The sequence below is a fragment of the Fusarium poae genome, chromosome 4, assembly GCF_019609905.1.
Source record: "Fusarium poae strain DAOMC 252244 chromosome 4, whole genome shotgun sequence".
In the NCBI taxonomy this organism is placed as follows: Eukaryota; Fungi; Ascomycota; class Sordariomycetes; order Hypocreales; family Nectriaceae; genus Fusarium; species Fusarium poae.
Window position 1 is genome coordinate 3,906,331 of NC_058402.1, and position 17,749 is coordinate 3,924,079.

General features: G+C 40.8%; 3 protein-coding genes across 3 annotated transcripts, besides 10 other annotated features; 1 reads left to right on the plus strand and 2 right to left on the minus strand.

The window, feature by feature from the left end:
- Positions 1-1,342: 1,342 nt before the first annotated feature.
- Positions 1,343-3,191, plus strand: FPOAC1_011320 (uncharacterized protein; the record flags this gene model as incomplete). Its single annotated transcript, XM_044855702.1, has 4 exons — positions 1,343-1,745; positions 1,798-1,980; positions 2,030-2,892; positions 2,943-3,191. The coding sequence occupies 4 exons, from the start codon at positions 1,343-1,345 to the stop codon at positions 3,189-3,191; spliced, it is 1,698 nt and encodes a 565-aa protein (XP_044703015.1).
- A 476-nt stretch (positions 3,192-3,667) lies between these two features.
- Positions 3,668-3,987: a sequence feature (Protein overlapping with rRNA (FPOAC1_011321, KAG8666513.1) was converted to a misc_feature.).
- Positions 3,988-4,044: 57 nt separating this feature from the next.
- Positions 4,045-4,273: a sequence feature (Protein overlapping with rRNA (FPOAC1_011321, KAG8666513.1) was converted to a misc_feature.).
- A 48-nt stretch (positions 4,274-4,321) lies between these two features.
- Positions 4,322-4,423: a sequence feature (Protein overlapping with rRNA (FPOAC1_011321, KAG8666513.1) was converted to a misc_feature.).
- Positions 4,424-4,472: 49 nt separating this feature from the next.
- Positions 4,473-4,587: a sequence feature (Protein overlapping with rRNA (FPOAC1_011321, KAG8666513.1) was converted to a misc_feature.).
- A 129-nt stretch (positions 4,588-4,716) lies between these two features.
- Positions 4,717-4,859: a sequence feature (Protein overlapping with rRNA (FPOAC1_011321, KAG8666513.1) was converted to a misc_feature.).
- A 52-nt stretch (positions 4,860-4,911) lies between these two features.
- Positions 4,912-5,570: a sequence feature (Protein overlapping with rRNA (FPOAC1_011321, KAG8666513.1) was converted to a misc_feature.).
- Positions 5,571-5,623: 53 nt separating this feature from the next.
- Positions 5,624-5,650: a sequence feature (Protein overlapping with rRNA (FPOAC1_011321, KAG8666513.1) was converted to a misc_feature.).
- A 49-nt stretch (positions 5,651-5,699) lies between these two features.
- Positions 5,700-5,880: a sequence feature (Protein overlapping with rRNA (FPOAC1_011321, KAG8666513.1) was converted to a misc_feature.).
- A 50-nt stretch (positions 5,881-5,930) lies between these two features.
- Positions 5,931-6,027: a sequence feature (Protein overlapping with rRNA (FPOAC1_011321, KAG8666513.1) was converted to a misc_feature.).
- Positions 6,028-6,107: 80 nt separating this feature from the next.
- Positions 6,108-6,187: a sequence feature (Protein overlapping with rRNA (FPOAC1_011321, KAG8666513.1) was converted to a misc_feature.).
- Positions 6,188-9,536: 3,349 nt separating this feature from the next.
- FPOAC1_011322 (uncharacterized protein) lies at positions 9,537-10,412 on the minus strand (the record flags this gene model as incomplete). Its single annotated transcript, XM_044855703.1, has 1 exon — positions 9,537-10,412. The coding sequence occupies one exon, from the start codon at positions 10,410-10,412 to the stop codon at positions 9,537-9,539; it is 876 nt and encodes a 291-aa protein (XP_044703016.1).
- Positions 10,413-11,003: 591 nt separating this feature from the next.
- On the minus strand, positions 11,004-11,898 carry FPOAC1_011323 (uncharacterized protein; the record flags this gene model as incomplete). The annotated part of the gene is made up of 3 exons (XM_044855704.1): positions 11,004-11,346; positions 11,397-11,745; positions 11,793-11,898. 3 exons carry the CDS (start codon positions 11,896-11,898, stop codon positions 11,004-11,006), a joined length of 798 nt encoding a protein of 265 aa, XP_044703017.1.
- Between the last annotated feature and the right edge of the window lie 5,851 nt (positions 11,899-17,749).

Sequence of the window (17,749 nt, forward strand, 5' to 3'; positions counted from 1 at the left end):
AAGGTTGCGCAAGGGTATTCATGGTTCTATACAGCGTGGAAGTTGAGAAGATATCGAAGGATCTGTCGTACATACGTGTCAGGGGTTATGTTGGTGGCATTACTTACATCCTAACGGTCCAACGGCTCGGGTCGGGCCGTGAACTTTGCTTTGCGTTTTGTGAATGAACGACCATGCTGGTTTTACAAATTTGCTTGTGAAGGGTCGCCAGTAAGATATGTGTTACTCATCCATACTTTCATGGCCCATGTTCACTGTGCTATGGTTGCATATCCGGGAATTTCTTAGTCGGTTTACGTGCAAGTTGGGTCAGCATGGAATTAACAGACCGTTTGGAACGGGATGCGTGCCATTCATTGATAACCTGAGAAGATAGCTACCTCTAAGCGTTCTGTCCACTAGCGGTAAGAATATATGATTAAATGACTTGATATCTTGTGTTACCAGCAGTCGAATTCTCCGTAAAACAATCCCTTCATAATCTCGATACTCACAGCCTAGAAAATGAGAACCGCGGGGAAAATACCCGTCTTTACTAGCCATCATAGAGTATCTTATCTCCGCATGTCCCCTAAAGCGACGGATATAAACAGGAAATATCACGGATGAGATATCAACGACTCGGCCGAAACAAAGTCCCTCTACGACGTCGGCTGCCCCTGTCCAATCAAATCAAATAACCCCCTTGCGAAAAGACCCTTTGCGAGAAGCGAGGACCTCTTTAGTTTAGTGTGGATGGATACTAAGACGGGTGTATAGCCCAAAGCGAGGGGAAGAAGTGCTTCGACCGAGGTTCGTTGCATTGGAAGAGGGGATCATCAATCGACTGAATCAGATAGGGACGAATTCCCTTCTTGTGGGCGAATTGAACCCTGGTTACATTGAATCAGTTCAGGCTATAGATTAGCCATGGATAACAGACCCGGATGCTTTTGTTGTCCTCTCTCGCCATCATTTTTCTCCTTTCATATTATTCGGTTTCCACTTACCTATCCACACTGGAGATTTTAAACTGTCGTCCGAATGGATTCTTGAAACATCAGTCGAGAACAAGAACAGTTTTCTTGCCCAATATCATTATACAAGTTGAAGTTTTCGACTATTGTTATCCTGTCTTTATATTGCCAGGCAACTCAACAGCCTTCCCATCCCACCTTGGTACTGGTTAGCAGGACGCATACACTTGAACCCTGATCTACTTGAGTGGAGAGGGACCACTGAATTACATTTTACGAATACTCGCGAAAACCTGGGGAAGTTGAGACTGCGCGTTCGGATACGCGGAGTTACCCAAAACGGGAGACTGCACCCAAATATTATTCACATCTGAGTCTGCTCCAAAATGAGTAAAGAAGATGACCAAACTCAACATCACCCCCTAACGCGCGAACCGACACGAGAAGAGAAGACCCGCGAGGCCATAGCCGAGGGCCACGATGCCGATATCCCCAGCAATATCGGTTTCATCCCCACCGAGGCGGACGAGCAGCGTCGAAGAAGCAGTCTAGCTAGTCGCAGGCGCCCGAGCCATGCAAGCAGAGGAGCACCATCTCTGGATCCAGACAAACAGGACGGCGATGTTAGGGACGAAGAGGAGGGTGGTTCGCAAACACAGAGTGAGAGCGACATTGTCTGGTGGGATGGTGATAAGGATCGGCAGAACCCGTACAATTTTGCGACATGGAAAAAGGTCCTCAATTGTATTTTGGTGTCGGCTTTAACATTTGTCACACCTTTGGCTTCATGTAAGTGAGCCTTATCTCAGGTCTCAGTCATTGAACTAACCCCATCACTCAGCAATGTTTGCGCCTGGAGTTCCGCAACTCATGGTCGAATTTGGTAGCACAAGCCCTGAACTGGCATCCTTCTGTGTCTCAGTCTATGTATTGGGATTTGCAGCTGGTCCCATGTTGTTTGCGCCTCTCTCTGAAGTTTATGGACGTCAAATAGTATATCACTGCTGCAATGTCGGTTTCATTGGTAAGTCACAGTCCTATCTCACAGGGTTAATCTAGCTGACACACCCCAGTCTTTATCATTGCTTCAGCCAAAGCTCCTTCGTTGAGCAGTTTCATCGCCTTCCGTTTCCTCAGCGGCACATTCGGGTCAACACCCATCACAAATGGTGGCGGTACAATCGCCGATATGATTGTCCAGGAGAAGCGCGGTGCAGCCATGGCCGTTTTCAGCATTGGACCTCTTCTGGGACCCATCGTCGGCCCTGTGGTTGGCGGCGTTGTAACTGATGCTCTGGGATGGCGCTGGGTGTTTTGGATCATTGCCATCACGTCTGGCGTTTTGTCAACTGTCTTTTTCTTTGCTTCTGAGGAGACCTACGCACCTGTGATTCTCGCCCGAAAAACGAAAAGACTCCAAAAGGAGACTGGCAATGAACGTCTACGATCTAAACTCGATGCTGGGCTGAGTCCACGGGATTACTTCAAGCGCGGTATTCTGCGACCTTTCAAGATGCTCGCATTTTCACCCATTTGTATTATCTGTGGTGTATACGTTGGTCTTGCCTACGCATACCTGTATCTTCTCTTCACGAGTCTCACTCCACTCTTCATGCGCATCTACCACTTCAACACGGTTAATGCCGGTCTCACGTTCCTTGGTTTGGGAGTCGGTAGTCTGATTGGCGTTGGCTACTTCTCTGTTTCAAGCGACAAGTATATGAAGAAGAAGGCAGCAGAAGCTAAAGAGCAGGGTATCGTCGAACCATCTGAGATAATGAAACCCGAGTATCGACTGCCACCGCTCAGAATCGGAGCCATTCTGCTTCCTGTCGGGTTCTTCATCTATGGTTGGACTGCCGAATACGAGACACACTGGATTGCGCCTATTTTAGGAACATGTGTTATCGGCGTCGGAAATCTTATCATCTTTATGGTCAGTACACTAGATACATACATGAATGTCAGGAAGCTAACGTGATACAGTCCTTGCAAATGTATCTGATCGACACCTTCACCATCTACGCAGCCTCAGCCCTCGCTGCCAACGCTGTTATGCGATCCATCGCCGGAGCAGTACTCCCTCTTGCTGGACTGCCCATGTACAACAAGCTAGGTATGGGTTGGGGAAACAGTCTGCTCGGATTCATCGCCGCTGCGCTGATTCCTGCGCCATGGCTGTTCATCAAGTATGGTGAGCATTTGAGAAAGAAGTTTGAGATTAAGAATTTATAAGGTGGACACTATCTTAGTTGGAGCAGATGGTAGCACATATTTGGCATATTTTATTTAATAATAGCAATAAACGTACACCTTTTTAAGAATTGTTGACAATATAACTATCTGGAAGAGAACTCAAAAAGTAGCTAGCAACGTCAGCTTGTAGCAACTGTTGTTCCAAAGCGTAACTTAACGAATAGACCTTGTTTATCCTGAATCCTCATCTAAACTACCAGTAAGACCAATATTTAGCTAATTTCTTTAGGGAGACAATTAGAATGATATTTAGACAGGTATTTCCTAAGGTTTTTAATGAAAACTCACACGCTGAGACAAGTCATGACAGTCTCAAAGACATGATAATCTTGGTTCATTCCACTTATCATCAACATCAACATAAATCAATTAATCGCTAAACTGACATTAGATCGGCTATATCCAATCTTGGCCGTCAAATAAGACAACTCAAGTAACAAAATATCTTTCATCCCTCACAGGCGGTGGCGGACCTCAAGCTCGCCGGGTGCCTGGTAAGTAGGGACCTTCATCTCAAGAGCCTCACCAGAGTATCCGAGGTCCTCAGCAACAAGCATAGCACACTTCTCACCAATGAGCAGAGCAGTAGAGTACGTGTTGCAACCCACGTTGTCGGGGCAGATGGAAAGATCAGCAACCTTGAGTCCCTTGACGCCATGGACGTTGAGTCTCTCGTCGAGGACACCGTGCTTGACGATGCTGTTACCCTCCTTGGGAGCCATGGAGCAGGTTCCAAGGGAGTGCCAGGTAGACTCGGTGTGGCGCTTGACCCATTCTGTGAATGGTTAGTGACTGTCACGGAGTCAATAATGGGATAGGCGATGCGACTTACCCTCGACGGCCTTGATGTCCTGCTCGCTATACTTGAGCTCCTCGCGGATATGGGCCTTGTTGGAGTTGAGAATGTTGGCGCCTGGCTTGCGGTCTGCCTCTGGGAGAGGAGAAGACCAGCTTCCGTGGCCAATACCAGCTGTGAGGTTGCCAGGGAGGGCGTATGTCTTGGTGGTCTCGAGGTCCATATCATGAGCACGGGCGGGACTGTCGTAGTCAAAGAACGGGTGCTGATAAAGTCAGTAAAATGTAGAATAGCAAATGAGAGATTGACTTACCATGTTCTCGACTTCACCGGCATATGCGTCCATGCGACGAGCAGTTTCACGCGACTTGATGTATCCCCAGACCATAGGGACCATGTCTCGCTCATCGTTCATCTAGTCTGGTTAGGACACTACATAAAAATTGGGAGCGAGATAGACTTACAAAACCAGTGTCAAAGTCGGGAGTGTCATAAGGGTCGGCACTTCTGATATGAGTGAAACCACGAGAGAAGGGATACTCGAGGAAATGGAACATGGAGAAGAACTTTCCAGGAGGCCTATATCTTGTTAGTCTCTATGAACCTTGGCGTATCAAGGGGACTTGCATGAGCATATGATCACCAAAGAAACCGGCAATCACAGAGTAGTGCATGACGGGCTTGTCAGGCTTGTTCTTGAAGTAGGACTTCCATCCCTCGGTAAAATGAGGAGTGGGCCACCTCTCAAACTCCTTGAGTTCGTCCTCCGTTGGTCGGATCTTCACGCCGGCCTCAATACCGTTGGTGGCAAGGGGACCAGTTCCCTTCAAATGCCATTCGTCAAAGACTTTCTGTATTTATGGTTAGTTCCTGTTATTCGCCTGTTGAGTCATCTTATCTTACCTTTTGAACTTCAGGGTCACCACGAACAAAGTCATCGAAACTCTCAGTCTCAGGCTTTGCTCGGTAAACAGAGAAGGTCATGTAATGATCCTGGAAGTTCAGACCAACACCGGGAAGATCAACCTTGGGCTCGACACCGGCAGCACGGAGTTTCTCGGGGTTACCGATACCAGAGCGCTGGAGGATCAAAGGTGAGGAAAGCGTACCGCCACTAACGACGATCTGCTTCCTGGCACGGAAGGTTCTTGTCTGGAGCTGGTTCGGGTGGAGAGGCTTGGTGGGAACGGTCTGGACACCAACAGCACGGCCATTCTCCATGATGATCTTGTCGACCTTGGTGTTGCAAGCCAAGTACAAGTTACTGTGCTTGGCACGAGTGGAGTGAATGTAGGCATGAGCAGAGTCACTTCGACGGCCTGTGTCTCTGTTGATCCACTTGAGCCAGTGCTCTGCACCATGGCCAGTACTCAGATCCTCAAGATCGTCAACGAAGGGGATGCCCTGAGAGTCGGCGGCTCGGAGGAAGTCATCCTTGATAGGGTATGTGTAGTTTCCAAAAGAGACCTTGATTGGACCCTCGAAGCCATGGACCTCGGGGTTAGTGGCGTGACGCTGGTACGTTTCATGCTTCTTCATAAGAGGTAAGAGTTCTTCGGTGGCTGTAATTGTCAGCAAGACTGATATGATACTAGTTGTGAATAAAGAGACTTACTCCACCCCTTGGCCTGGAAGTCATCGTCTGCATCCACATTAGTATTCCTTCCTTAAACAAGGATATCGTTACCTACAGTCTGAGGCGCTAGCACGAGTGTACATCATAAAGTTGATGGATGAGCCGCCTCCGAGGATGTGAGCACAGGGAACAGTCGCGGATCGGCCAGCGAGATGCTTGCTGGGACGTGACTTGTAAAATGAAGCAGTCTTTGAATCAAGCTTCATGTTACGAGGGTAAATACCAGGCCTGTACACCTATGAAAGTGTCAGTTTCGTGCAGAGGCTCGTAGGAATTCATTGCCTACCCAAGGATTATTCAAATTACTCTCACCAGCCTCAATCAGCAGAACTTTGAGGTTGTGGTCGAGATTGGCAAGACGTCCAGCAACTACGCAGCCACAGCTAAGGGGTGTTAGTGTATCTTGACAACAGGACGGTGGTCATGGAAATCGGAATCCGCTAAGGACTGTGTAACAACTCACCTGCCACCACCGCATACAATAATGTCGAACTCCTCAGGCAGAGTGCCTGCATGGCTCGCATACGAGTTGGAAGACGCCATGGTGAATGTTTGTTGAAGAAAGGATAAGAGAGATACTACTCTGCTTGAGAGTGGCTGTTGAAGGAGTGGACGATACCAAGCTTATTTATACAAACATCAAGGCATTAACTAGATCACTGAAACAGGGTATATCGATCTGAACGCAAGCTTAGATGCCGAACGAACACCGAAGTCTGTCTAGATGTCCAACGGATGCTGGCAGGAGCATCATCAACATCTGCGAACCCCTCTCGATGAAGATTGCGGGCACCAATAGGCAAATGCATCATAAAGTCATCTGGAGTAATAGCACTGTGGGTAATGGTTTCATTGCCTGTCAATCAGTTCTTGGGGGCATACGACGTAGTTGTGATATTCATGGGAGGAGCTGCTGCTTGGCCTGCATGTCTGGCATATCATCTGCTATGCCGCTTGGCCTTCGGGTTAACGATACCCGGGTGTTTGGTATCTCGTTTTATCAAGAGAAAGTTTATTTAGGAACTAAACAAGTTTAGAGGTTTTGGTTTACAATTGAGTGAATGACAGAATCAATTGATGTTGTCGAGTTCCGTGATATCCGGACTTCAAATTCTTGATATTCAACGATCAACTCACAGACAAAGCACAGACATCCTGCTGACTCGCAAATGGATATCCGATCTTCAGTCTGATCCCCCCACCGGATAAGTAAAAGAAAAACAAGGACTTTGTCTGATCTGGCTGCCTGCATGTGCATATACATACTATGTACTGTATAATGTAGTCACCTTGATCAGGCAATTCCCAAACTTCCCTTGTCCCGAGGCAGACTAAACTGTTGATGATCAATAAATCAACCAACCAAACTCGCAAAGCCAAGACTTTTTTGCTGTTGCATGTCAGATTACGACGTTTCCCCAGCTTTTACGGGCGTCGACTTGTCAAAGCTACCCTTGTCAGATACGACACAACTTGGCTCAAGGACAGAATAATTTGGCTATTTCATATCCTCCTTGACCCAATCTCAGACTGTTTATTTCCTGTACCCAAAGCTTAGAACCCCCAAGCATTGAACCCCCATGTGTCTTGTTCCCGGGCAAATAGGATCGTCGTCTACTACACCCGGACCCTCCCACTGACATGCACTACCCCAGACAGACTAAACTAGACAACTTCAAAAAGTGCGGGGAAAGACCAGGCCAAGAGAAACGAAGAGGTCAAAGTCCTCATGAGGTTTCGGCATTGACGTTTATGAGGAGATGATGAACAAAGGTAGACTAGCTTTGCAGCTTCGCTTACAGGAACAGGGTTTGTAAAGATAACTTCCCCGCAATCTAACCATCATTCACAACTCTCATCAGTATCTATTTCTGTCGTTGCAACTGATTGACAGATCACATTACAGGTAAGCAAGGAAATAACTGTGTTAAAAGAACAAAAAGAGACAAAATGATACATACAACAGCGGGGATTCGCTGGTCGTCACCGACCCAACTACTAATCCGCCCCTTACCAGCTTATCTATGGGAGAGCGGACGGGATCCCGAGTTCTCTGATAGGTATGGTCGTATGTGAAAGCTATGATCCCAAATGCTGGTTATATACCTAAAGATCTAACACTGTTTCACCGATGAGCTTCACCGGAGGAGTGGTAGCCATAAGCCTTGAACAACCCAGGCCGGTGTGCTGCGCTCTAGAATGATAGGTTTGTTTTGCAAATCCTAAATTGTACAGCTGCAGTGCAACTCCTAAATTGTACAGCTGCAGTGCAACGCTGCACTGCGTCCGCGTCAGCAACGGAGCCGTTTCTCCCAAAGGGTACCGTAACATCATCTCATCTTCCAGTGAGATGGCTGGAAGTCGACATAGAACTTGACATCTCAGCTTGGGGCGCAGAAAAGAATCCGCCAAAGGTGGGTCCAAAACACCATCAAGTTGCCAACTTATTTCGTCTCTCACGGTACAGGAATGTGGTTTCTGTGTTCCAGATTGATAGTGGAATGTCCCTTGGCTTGCTCGGTTCCTGCGGATTGTCTCAGGTCTACAGGTCTCGTGCTGTTGATCAAAGTTTGAACCATACAAAGTCAATGGCAGTTGCACGAGTCAAGTGATCAATAGCTACAGTCGCAAGGTTTCAAAATTCAGGGTCTATCCCGAGGCTCCTTTGTTTCCCCACGGGGTAAAGCAAGGGGGTCCCTGGCATATCTGGTTATCAATCAATGACAAGTATATCCATACCGTGTGCTGCGCACTCATCTGACACGCATTGGTGGACAAATACAGACCGACTACCGAGGTGCATGAAAATTAGAGCAAGTTTAGACAACTTAAGGACCGCGGCTACATATCGAAAATCATCATCCAAAACAAAAACCAGCAACCAAGATAACGTATCCTTTGTGCAATCCAGACTGCCATGGCTTTACTAACAGTTTTAGAAGCGTTTGTTTGATATTTCAACCATGAGGTAGTCACTATTTTCATTCTTCAAGACCAATCTCAACGGGTATAGGAAGAGTGGACAGGCATCTCCTGATATGTAACTTGGTTCATCTCAGAGCTCGGATAATTTTCAGTCCAAGATGCCAAGATAAACAGGGCTGCTCAGATTCTACTGTGATTGTAGACTCACGCCGCTAAGTTGTCATGAATGAGGCAACTCCAGGTTTTGGGTAGCTCTGATGGATCTGTGGCCGATCCGATAGTTAAAGGCTCTGAAGGCGTCACATCTGTCGTGTCAAGGGTGAATGTCGATGTCGAGAAAGTACGATACCTCTGGTTGTTGTAGAGAAAAGATACAATTTTATATCTTGCCACTGGCATTTTAAAGTTTGTATGCCAGACAGATAGACATGCGCTCCGCAGTACGGGGCTGATCTATCAGTGCTGTTGATTGTTAATTTGGATACTCCCATGACTTGGCCAACTAACCTGGCAGATTGAAAGTATTTTCCTGAAAAACTTCATTACGAAGTTCGGTATTGAGAGCACATTCTCTGTCGAGACACTCGAGATACACAACATTGCCGCAAATTATGCCGGAAATGTGGTCCACATAAGCTTCAACTCATCATGACCCTGACTGGAGAAGAGTTGGCTCCTGGGTCTTAGGGCACAAAAATAAAACAGGTACCTAATCATAAACCGACCTAGTAATTTCATCTCTTATGCTTCCAGTGGCCAATTTTCCTGATACCCTGAGGCCTATAGAGCTGAGAGCTAAGCTATAATTTCCGCACGACCTTTGATTCACAGGTGATACAAGCTAAACAACGTCTAATATGTGCAATATACCTCCTGCCTACCAGGAAGGCGCACCCCTCTCATCTCCCAACTGATGCTTTCAAACCCGCCCACTCAACAACAACGTTCTCATGGGTACTTGTCAAATTTACTTGAAAATACTCTCCGCCAGCTCCTTCACCCTCGTCACCGCAGATTCTCCTCTTATGGGATCCGGGGCTTCACATGTAAATACCAACGCCAGCACAAGCGCAGCATCCAGTCGAAGCAAACACTCTTCTTGTGCGGTTACTTCAGGACACGTTGCCACCTCAGAGTATCCTTTGGTAAAACCCTCTCCGAGTTGACTAAACTCTAAAGTACGATAGATGTCGATGGCTGCTGGTCCGATCAGCGTATTGGTCCAATCGATGACTGCACTGATGCGATCTTGGCTGTGACGAAGGTTGACGTCGCGAAAGTCCATGTGTAAAAGGCTCGATGGAAACCGCTGCAGGCCGTTGAGTATGGCGCGGATATGACCCCAGTCTTGTATCCAAGCTGAAGCCTCAGTAACCGTCTTTGACAACACGGAAAAGCGCCGTTGCATTCTTTGTTCCATTGTCGAGAAGACATTCGAGGTCTCCAAAGCGACGGTCTTGAACACTGCATCATTCAGAGACGTAGAATGTATCAGCGCTGCTACACGACCCATCTCCTCAAAAGTGATATTTGTTCCATCATCATCCACATATTCGCACAGCATGGCCGGATATCCATCTTGTTCGAGGTACTTGTACGGCTTGGGCACAGGAACCGGCCCATCTTGAAGAAGACGATATATGTGCATTTCTTGCTGTATCAGATCCTTGGCCTCAACGTTGAAGTCGTTAGCGTTTTGGTACACTTTGACTCTTGGTATTTTGAGAACAACTGATCCGTAAATTGGACTTGTTGCTTTGTAGACGAAGCATTCTAGACCTTGGCCAGCGGTTTCGACATTTGTCAAGCTTTCTGAGTGGATGAAATGTTGGGCTATTTCCATTTTGAGTTGCTGTCATAAAGTTGATGATTAGGAAATTTCCAGACTGTTTGCTGGTGTTTTGATGGATGTCAAGATATACCTTGGAACTATGGAAAACCCGTATCCGTATTCGCAACTGGCGTAAGACGAACCAATCTAACGCTTCTGCTTATCTACCTCGCTGCATTAAAAAACCATTACCAAGTCGTAGTGGCCCATAACTATTGGGATTATTTGGTCTGACTTCCAAAAAGATCTATAGGAATGAGTCACTGTGCCGAAGATCCGGGATGACATCCGATTGAGGCAGGTAACTTATTTGCTGGTACTCTGCAAGTGGGTAGTAGAAAAAATGACCTCCTAAGTCTTAGGTTATAACAAAAATAGTCTAAGAGCTATAGTCTAAGGAGCATAAAGTGGCCTACTAATTCCGTCTCTTATATTTCCAGTAGCCAATATTTCTGATACCTTGCAAATAGTGGTCCCGAAGGTCAAGAGTCAAGTCAGTGTCAGCGACATAAGAGAGAGGAAAACTCTTCTCATTCTCTATCATACCACTCTAAGTAGTTACTCTAAATATGTAACATCCTAACCTTTCCTTGCCACAAGTCCCTAGTAGTGCTCTCCCATGGACACCGCCTCAGGTGCAGCAGCTGGAACCTCAGCCGGAAGGGCAGCAGGAATCTCGGCAGGAGCTTCGGCTGCAGGGGGAGCTGCAGCTGGAGTCTCAACTACAGGAGGAGTCGGAGCAACAGCAGGAGTGTCAGCTGGGGGAGCAGGAGGGCTTTCAGCGGGAGGTGCAGGAGGAGCGCCATCCTCAGGAGGGGCGGGGATGAAAGCAGCTTCAGCTAGAGGGATCTCTCCGACTGTTCCACCTGTAGGATCACCAGCATCAATATTAGCCAGAGCGCCATTGGCCTTCCTGTTGAACTCGACCAAGTTTGCCTCACTGGGACTGGACAGAGTTAGCAGTTGTTTTGAGGGCACGTTCACTTGTATACGTACGGGTTGATGGCCATGACTTGGCCAAGCTGACAATGCGGCCCAGTGGCACAATAAATCCAGACCGGATCCGTGCTGGTAAGAGGAACATTGAACGTTCCAACAGTAGTCTGCCCGTCTATATACGGTATGTGGCCACTATGTATCACACCAGACTGTGTTGCCTGAAGAGGTTGACAAGGAGAGTCCTCAGAGCTTTGTGTAACAGTATGGTTTCCATTGCTGAACTGAAACTGAATCACATCACCAACGGCTGCTCGAATCATGTTGGGAACGAAAGTATCCTGGGGACCGCCAACCACAACGGGGATGATTCGATTGGCTCGGGGCGCTAGAGATGGATTCTTTCGAACTGCCAAGGTGTCAGACCCGATTCTTTTAGACTCAAAGTGGACTTACTTGTCAAAGGTTTGTTATGTTCCATCGTATGGAGTTGTCGGGGGGACATCTCAATAAGAGGCATAGCAGACACGGCTGCAGCCCACAAGAAACTCTTGATCATCATTTTTATGAAGGATAGAAAAAAAAAGATTGAAGAATTAGACAAGTAGTAAAACTGATAAAGAAGGCCCAGCCAACTGAAAACAAACAGTATAAAACCTCACCGGGAGGTAAAAGGAAAGACACAAAAGAAGAGAAGAATATCGAGAAAGAGGAACTGGAGAAGACTGATCTTTCCAAGTCAGACGATTTCAATCAAAAGTCATGCGGGCCCATCTTTATACTACATTTCTTATCATGAATCTTTTTCTGCCTCCGAGTCTTTTTTTCTCTTATGGGACGAAACCGTTGAATTGTTTTGAAGTTGACACATAGATCAAGCCTTTGCAGAGCCGCAACTGCAACAGAGTACGGTATAATGGATCTCAACGAATCGATGCGGAAAGAAAAAGACGAATTTGGGTAATACTCGCGAGAGGGCATGCTTTAGCCAAGATGTTTGTTTCAGAACATGTCGCGGAATATCGCCCAGAACGTTTCATCAGCCACAAAAGAGCAAAACAGAACAGAAAACAGATTTTATATCCGAGGGGGGTTATATTGATTTGCGTAATGATTTGTTTGACACATGTTCTAAGTGGTAAAACCAAGTGCGTGGCCGTCGGAATGTGGGAGGACATACGGGCTGGGCGACATAGAATCAAAGATTAAATGGCGTGATGAATGTGATAAGCTTATCAATCAACTGAAAAAGGTTATAAAATGGAAATCTACTACTCAATTCTAACGGGTCAAGTATCAAAGATCATGTAGGTTGAACCTGATAGATAATAGGAAAGTTAAGCTACGAGTTTAGGGTACCAAATAATAAAGTACTTAAAATCCCAAGGTCTATTTCCCGCATGTCTAGATATGCATATAAAATATATAACTTTTATATATCTAGATATATATATAGGCTATATATATTAATTTTACTTTTATATATACCCTTTTTTATTAATATATACTTAATTTATTTAATTTAATATATAAATAGTATTAATTTAATTTAATTTATTATTATTTTAATAATAATAGCTTTAACGTGCTTGATAAGCGAGTGAGTCAGATAAGCGAGTGGGTCAAAAATCTTAACCCTCTTTATTATCTAGATGATAAAATTGCTTCAATTCATTCAATTGACTATAACTACTCACTATACTCATCTCCAGAGGCCTGAATATCCTCTTGACATGTTCTTGCGTTATGCCCGGTCTTGCCGCATACACCACAACGCCGAACACCCGGTCCAACCGACCTTCCTCGACCACCACTTCTTGATGATTCTGCCACTACCTGCGTATTCACATCTATCTGATCAATTGATTGTAATGCTTCCTGTACAGTCATCGCTCCTCCTTTCTGTAGTCTTGTTCTTTTTGCCCTCCGGCGCCGGCTTAGTATTGCATTTGCCTCTTCAAGATTTCGGACCTGATCTCTTAATAGGACAACCTCATGCATAACTGCCAATGTTGCTTTTGTATTTGACTTAATAGCCTCAATTATTGACTCTGGGGAACTGCTCTTATGCATAATAACTCGTCTGGTAAGGTATTCAGATTGAGATTGAGCCTCTGTTGCTGTCTTTGGGGTCTTTGGAAACCCATGGACTTGGTGGTTGACTTGCCTCCCCAGGAGGCGTTGGAGTCCGTAACTGTATATCAAGCTTCGAGACGACGGTTTCTGGGTCAAGAGGATAAATTCCAGCTCCCCTAAAAGCCCCCTGGATATTGCTCTCTGTAAAGGTAGCTTGAAAAGCGGCATAAAAGGCTGGGAAGAACTCGGTCTTAGAAATGTGGGTTATAGAGCATCTGATCAGATGCTCTATTTCTCGACCATAAGCATTCTTCAGTACTGAAAAACACCCGACATCGAGAGGCTGGAGTAGGTGGGATGCATGAGGAGGCATACAAAGTGTAATGATCTTGTGATCCTGACAGTATCTCTCAAAGTCGACAGAGTGGTGACTTTCATGACCATCGAGGATCAAGAGACGATAGAGACTAACTGATCGCTTCGCTGTTGATCGATCAAAGTGTTTTAGCCACTCAAGACCCAGCTCGTTATTTGTCCATCCATTTTGGCTTGTTGCAATAACCCAATCGCCGGGGAGGTTGCTTTCTCGATACCAGTTTGCAAGATGATACTGGCCTGAACCAATGATAAACGGCGGGATCGATTGACCTTCGGCATTTATCGCTGGAATTGCAGTAATCCATTCACGGTTTCCAGGCTGCACTGATTTTGGCCTTCCTTGCCTTTCTGAGCCTGTGACTACCATCCCGGACTGTATAAGGCCCATCATAAAGCCGGTCTCATCAAAGTTCCAGGTATCACCTGGTTGGATACTGTATTTAGCGATTGTGTTCTGTACAAGCCGAAACCAGCCACGAATAATAGTCGGATCTTCGCATTTAGCTCTCTGATAGTCATATCTCCGAAAGATACGCGTCTTTAGCTCTGGTTGTCGCTTTATAAAGTTATGAGCCCAGCGCTTGCCGACAGGTGATGCATCGCGGTCTGCAAGTAGAGAATTGGCCATTTCTTCCACAAAACGGATTCGCGAGGGAAACCCTCGCGAATCTAGGTCAAGAATAAACTGAACTATAGTCTGTTCTTCCAGATCAGATAGTCGCCGCGAGTTTGGGCCGGAATCACGTCGTGATTGAATGCCATTTTGGCGGCGGCGTAAGGTCTCAAATGGAACCTTATATATACCTGAGGCGCGTCGGAGACTAAGATTTTGGTCATTTTGAAGGGCCTGAAGGGCAAGAAGAATTCTAGCTTCATTTGAAGACTGTGACATAGTTGCTGGTTAAGAAGTATCTGATCAGATTGAAATGTTGTAAGGTGAGGGATTTTTGACCCACTCGCTTGTCTGACTCACTCGCTTATCAAGCACGTTAATTAATTTTAATTTTACTTATTAAGGTATTTCTTATTTTCTTAATATTAATATTATTATAATACTTATATAATAATATAATAACTTTCTTAATAATACTTTTTTATTTAAGGGTATATTTAATAGCTAAAAGAAGCTATTTTAAGCTATTAATAAATAGGCTCTTTATAAAGGCTATACTTTTTTAATAAAAAGGTCTTAAAAGACCTTAAGTAATAAAATAAAGGTTATTTTTAATTATAATTAAAACTATAAAAAGAATAAGAAAATCCTTAATAATAAGAAAAAAAAAGAAACTATAATATATTAAATTAAATATAAATTCTTTATTCTTATAAAATAAAAGAAAGAAAAAGGTTAATAGTATTTATTATATTAAATTAATATTAAATTTAATATATATAATTATCTTATAAATAATAAAAAAGGCCTTACTTATTTAATTTATTATTAATTATTTAATAAATATAAAGATTAAATTATAATACTTATAAAAATAAATATAATATTATAATTAATTTATACCTTTTTTACCTAGAATATAGTAAAAGATATAATTAAGGCTATAAAGGGTAATATTTATAACTATATTAATAAGGCTAAGTAAGATTTCCTTAAAAAGTAAGATTATATTAAAGCCCTTATAGATTATCTATTTAAAAAAGGATTTTAATATTAAATTAATATTAAAAAGAATTAATAAGTTAAGGCTATATTATTTATAAGTTAATTATTATTTTAATATATTAAATTATATCCCTAGGTTATAATAGTTAATTATATATATAAGATTAATAGATATAATATACCTCTTTTTAATATTATTAATATTAATAGCCTTAAGAATACTTTCTATATTATATTTAAATTTCTTAATAATAAAAAAGAAAGTAACTTTATCTAAGTCCTCTTATATCTTTAAGAGCTATATAATATAAATAGAATACTTTCTTTAAATATTATATTTATAGATTAATACCTTATCTATATTAAGGCTATTAATTTTACTAATTATTTCCTTAAGGCTATAATATATCTCTATATTTAATATATAAAGTATATTATTATTAGCTTTTATAAGCTAGGCTTTAAGAAAAATACTTATAATAATCTAAAGGAAAATTAATAAAATAAATTCCTAGGTCTTTAGAATAAGATTATAATTATACCTATTAAGTAAGTATATTTTAACCTTATAAAGAAGTTTTTAAATTAATACTTAAAGTTATATACTAAAGAAATTAACTATTTAATTAAAATCTAACTTTAACTATATAAGTATATATTTATAAAGGTATTTATTAATAAGGTTATATATTTTAATTATTAAACTATCTTATAAGTTAAAAGTATATACTTATTAATTAAATCTTATTATAAGAATATAAGGAAAATTAATCTTTTTAAAATATATAATATTATTAAAACTATTCTTAATAAATAGATAGATAATCTTAATAATTAATAGAGAAATTAATAATTAAAGGACCTAGCTTACTAAGTATTCTTTAATAGGCTACTATATTACCTAGTCTATAGTTAAGTATTTTATAAGGCTTTAAAGAAAGTTAACTATTAATAAAAAAGAATATTAAAAAGGCTTCTTAATTATATATATACTTTCTATTAATCCCTTAGGCTTTTATATATATATAAATTAATAATATTAATATAAGTAAATAAGCCTTTTATATTATATTACTTTAATAGCTATTAATATCTATAGTAATATAATAACCTTTTTATTCTTATTAAATTATATTAATTATATAATAATTATATAGCTTTAAGTAAATTATTAGTATTAAGTATATATTATAAATTATTATTATTTAAAGTAATTAAGAAGTTATTATTATAATTAAAAAGGAAATTATAAACCTACTTTACTTATTATAAATAAAGCTATATTAAGAATTTAAAGAAATATATTAAATATTATAATTATTTTAAAGAAAATAATATTTAGTTAAATTTAAAGGCTTTTATTAAAAAAAAGGCTTTTATAAAAAAAGAAATAAAATAATTACTTTCTTTTATATTACCTTTAAAGGTAAAGAAATCTATATTAATATAGCCTTTATTTTCCTCTAGTATATATTACTTATAAGAGAGGCTTTATAAAGTATATATTAAGTATATATAATATAAGGAGGCCTAATATAAAGTATAGCTACTAGGGTTAACCCTTATAGATTAAGAATATTATAAGGCTACCTAGCTTTTATTTTAATATAAAGCTTTTAATTATAAATAATATTAAAGTAAAATATAAATAAATCTCTTTATAAAGAATTTATTAACTATTAATATAAAAAGATAAATAATAAAGGAAATAAATAGTTAGCTTAATAATAATATTAATCTTAATATTATTACTAAAGTAATTAAAATATAGCTTCTAAAGAAATATAGTCTTTTATACTTTACCTTATAAAAAGGTATTTTTAATATATTATTAAAAATAACTAAAGGAAAGGATTTAATTATAAACTAGCTAGTATATTAAAGTTAAAATGCCTATACCTAGTAAGAGATATATTTATTAAAGAGTTAATTACTATATATATTTAAAATTAATTTAAAAAGGTAAATTAATAAGTATATAGATTATTAATTAATTAATTTAATTTATTTAATTAATCTATTTATTATATATAGTATTAATATATTACTTTTCTATATAATATTATAATTATAAATCTTTATAGCTAAAATAAAATTACTTTATAAAAGGTTATAATACTATAAATACTCTTTAATTTTTTTATTTATAGCTATTATATTAATATAATTTATATATTATTAAATAAAGAAAAAAAATATAATTAAATAATATATAAATTACTTTAATATAATATTAATTAATATTTTTTTTCTACTTTATAGCTATTTTTAAAAATAGTAATTATTTATTATATTTAGCCTATATAAATAACTTTATAAGGCTATATAAGGCTATATATTT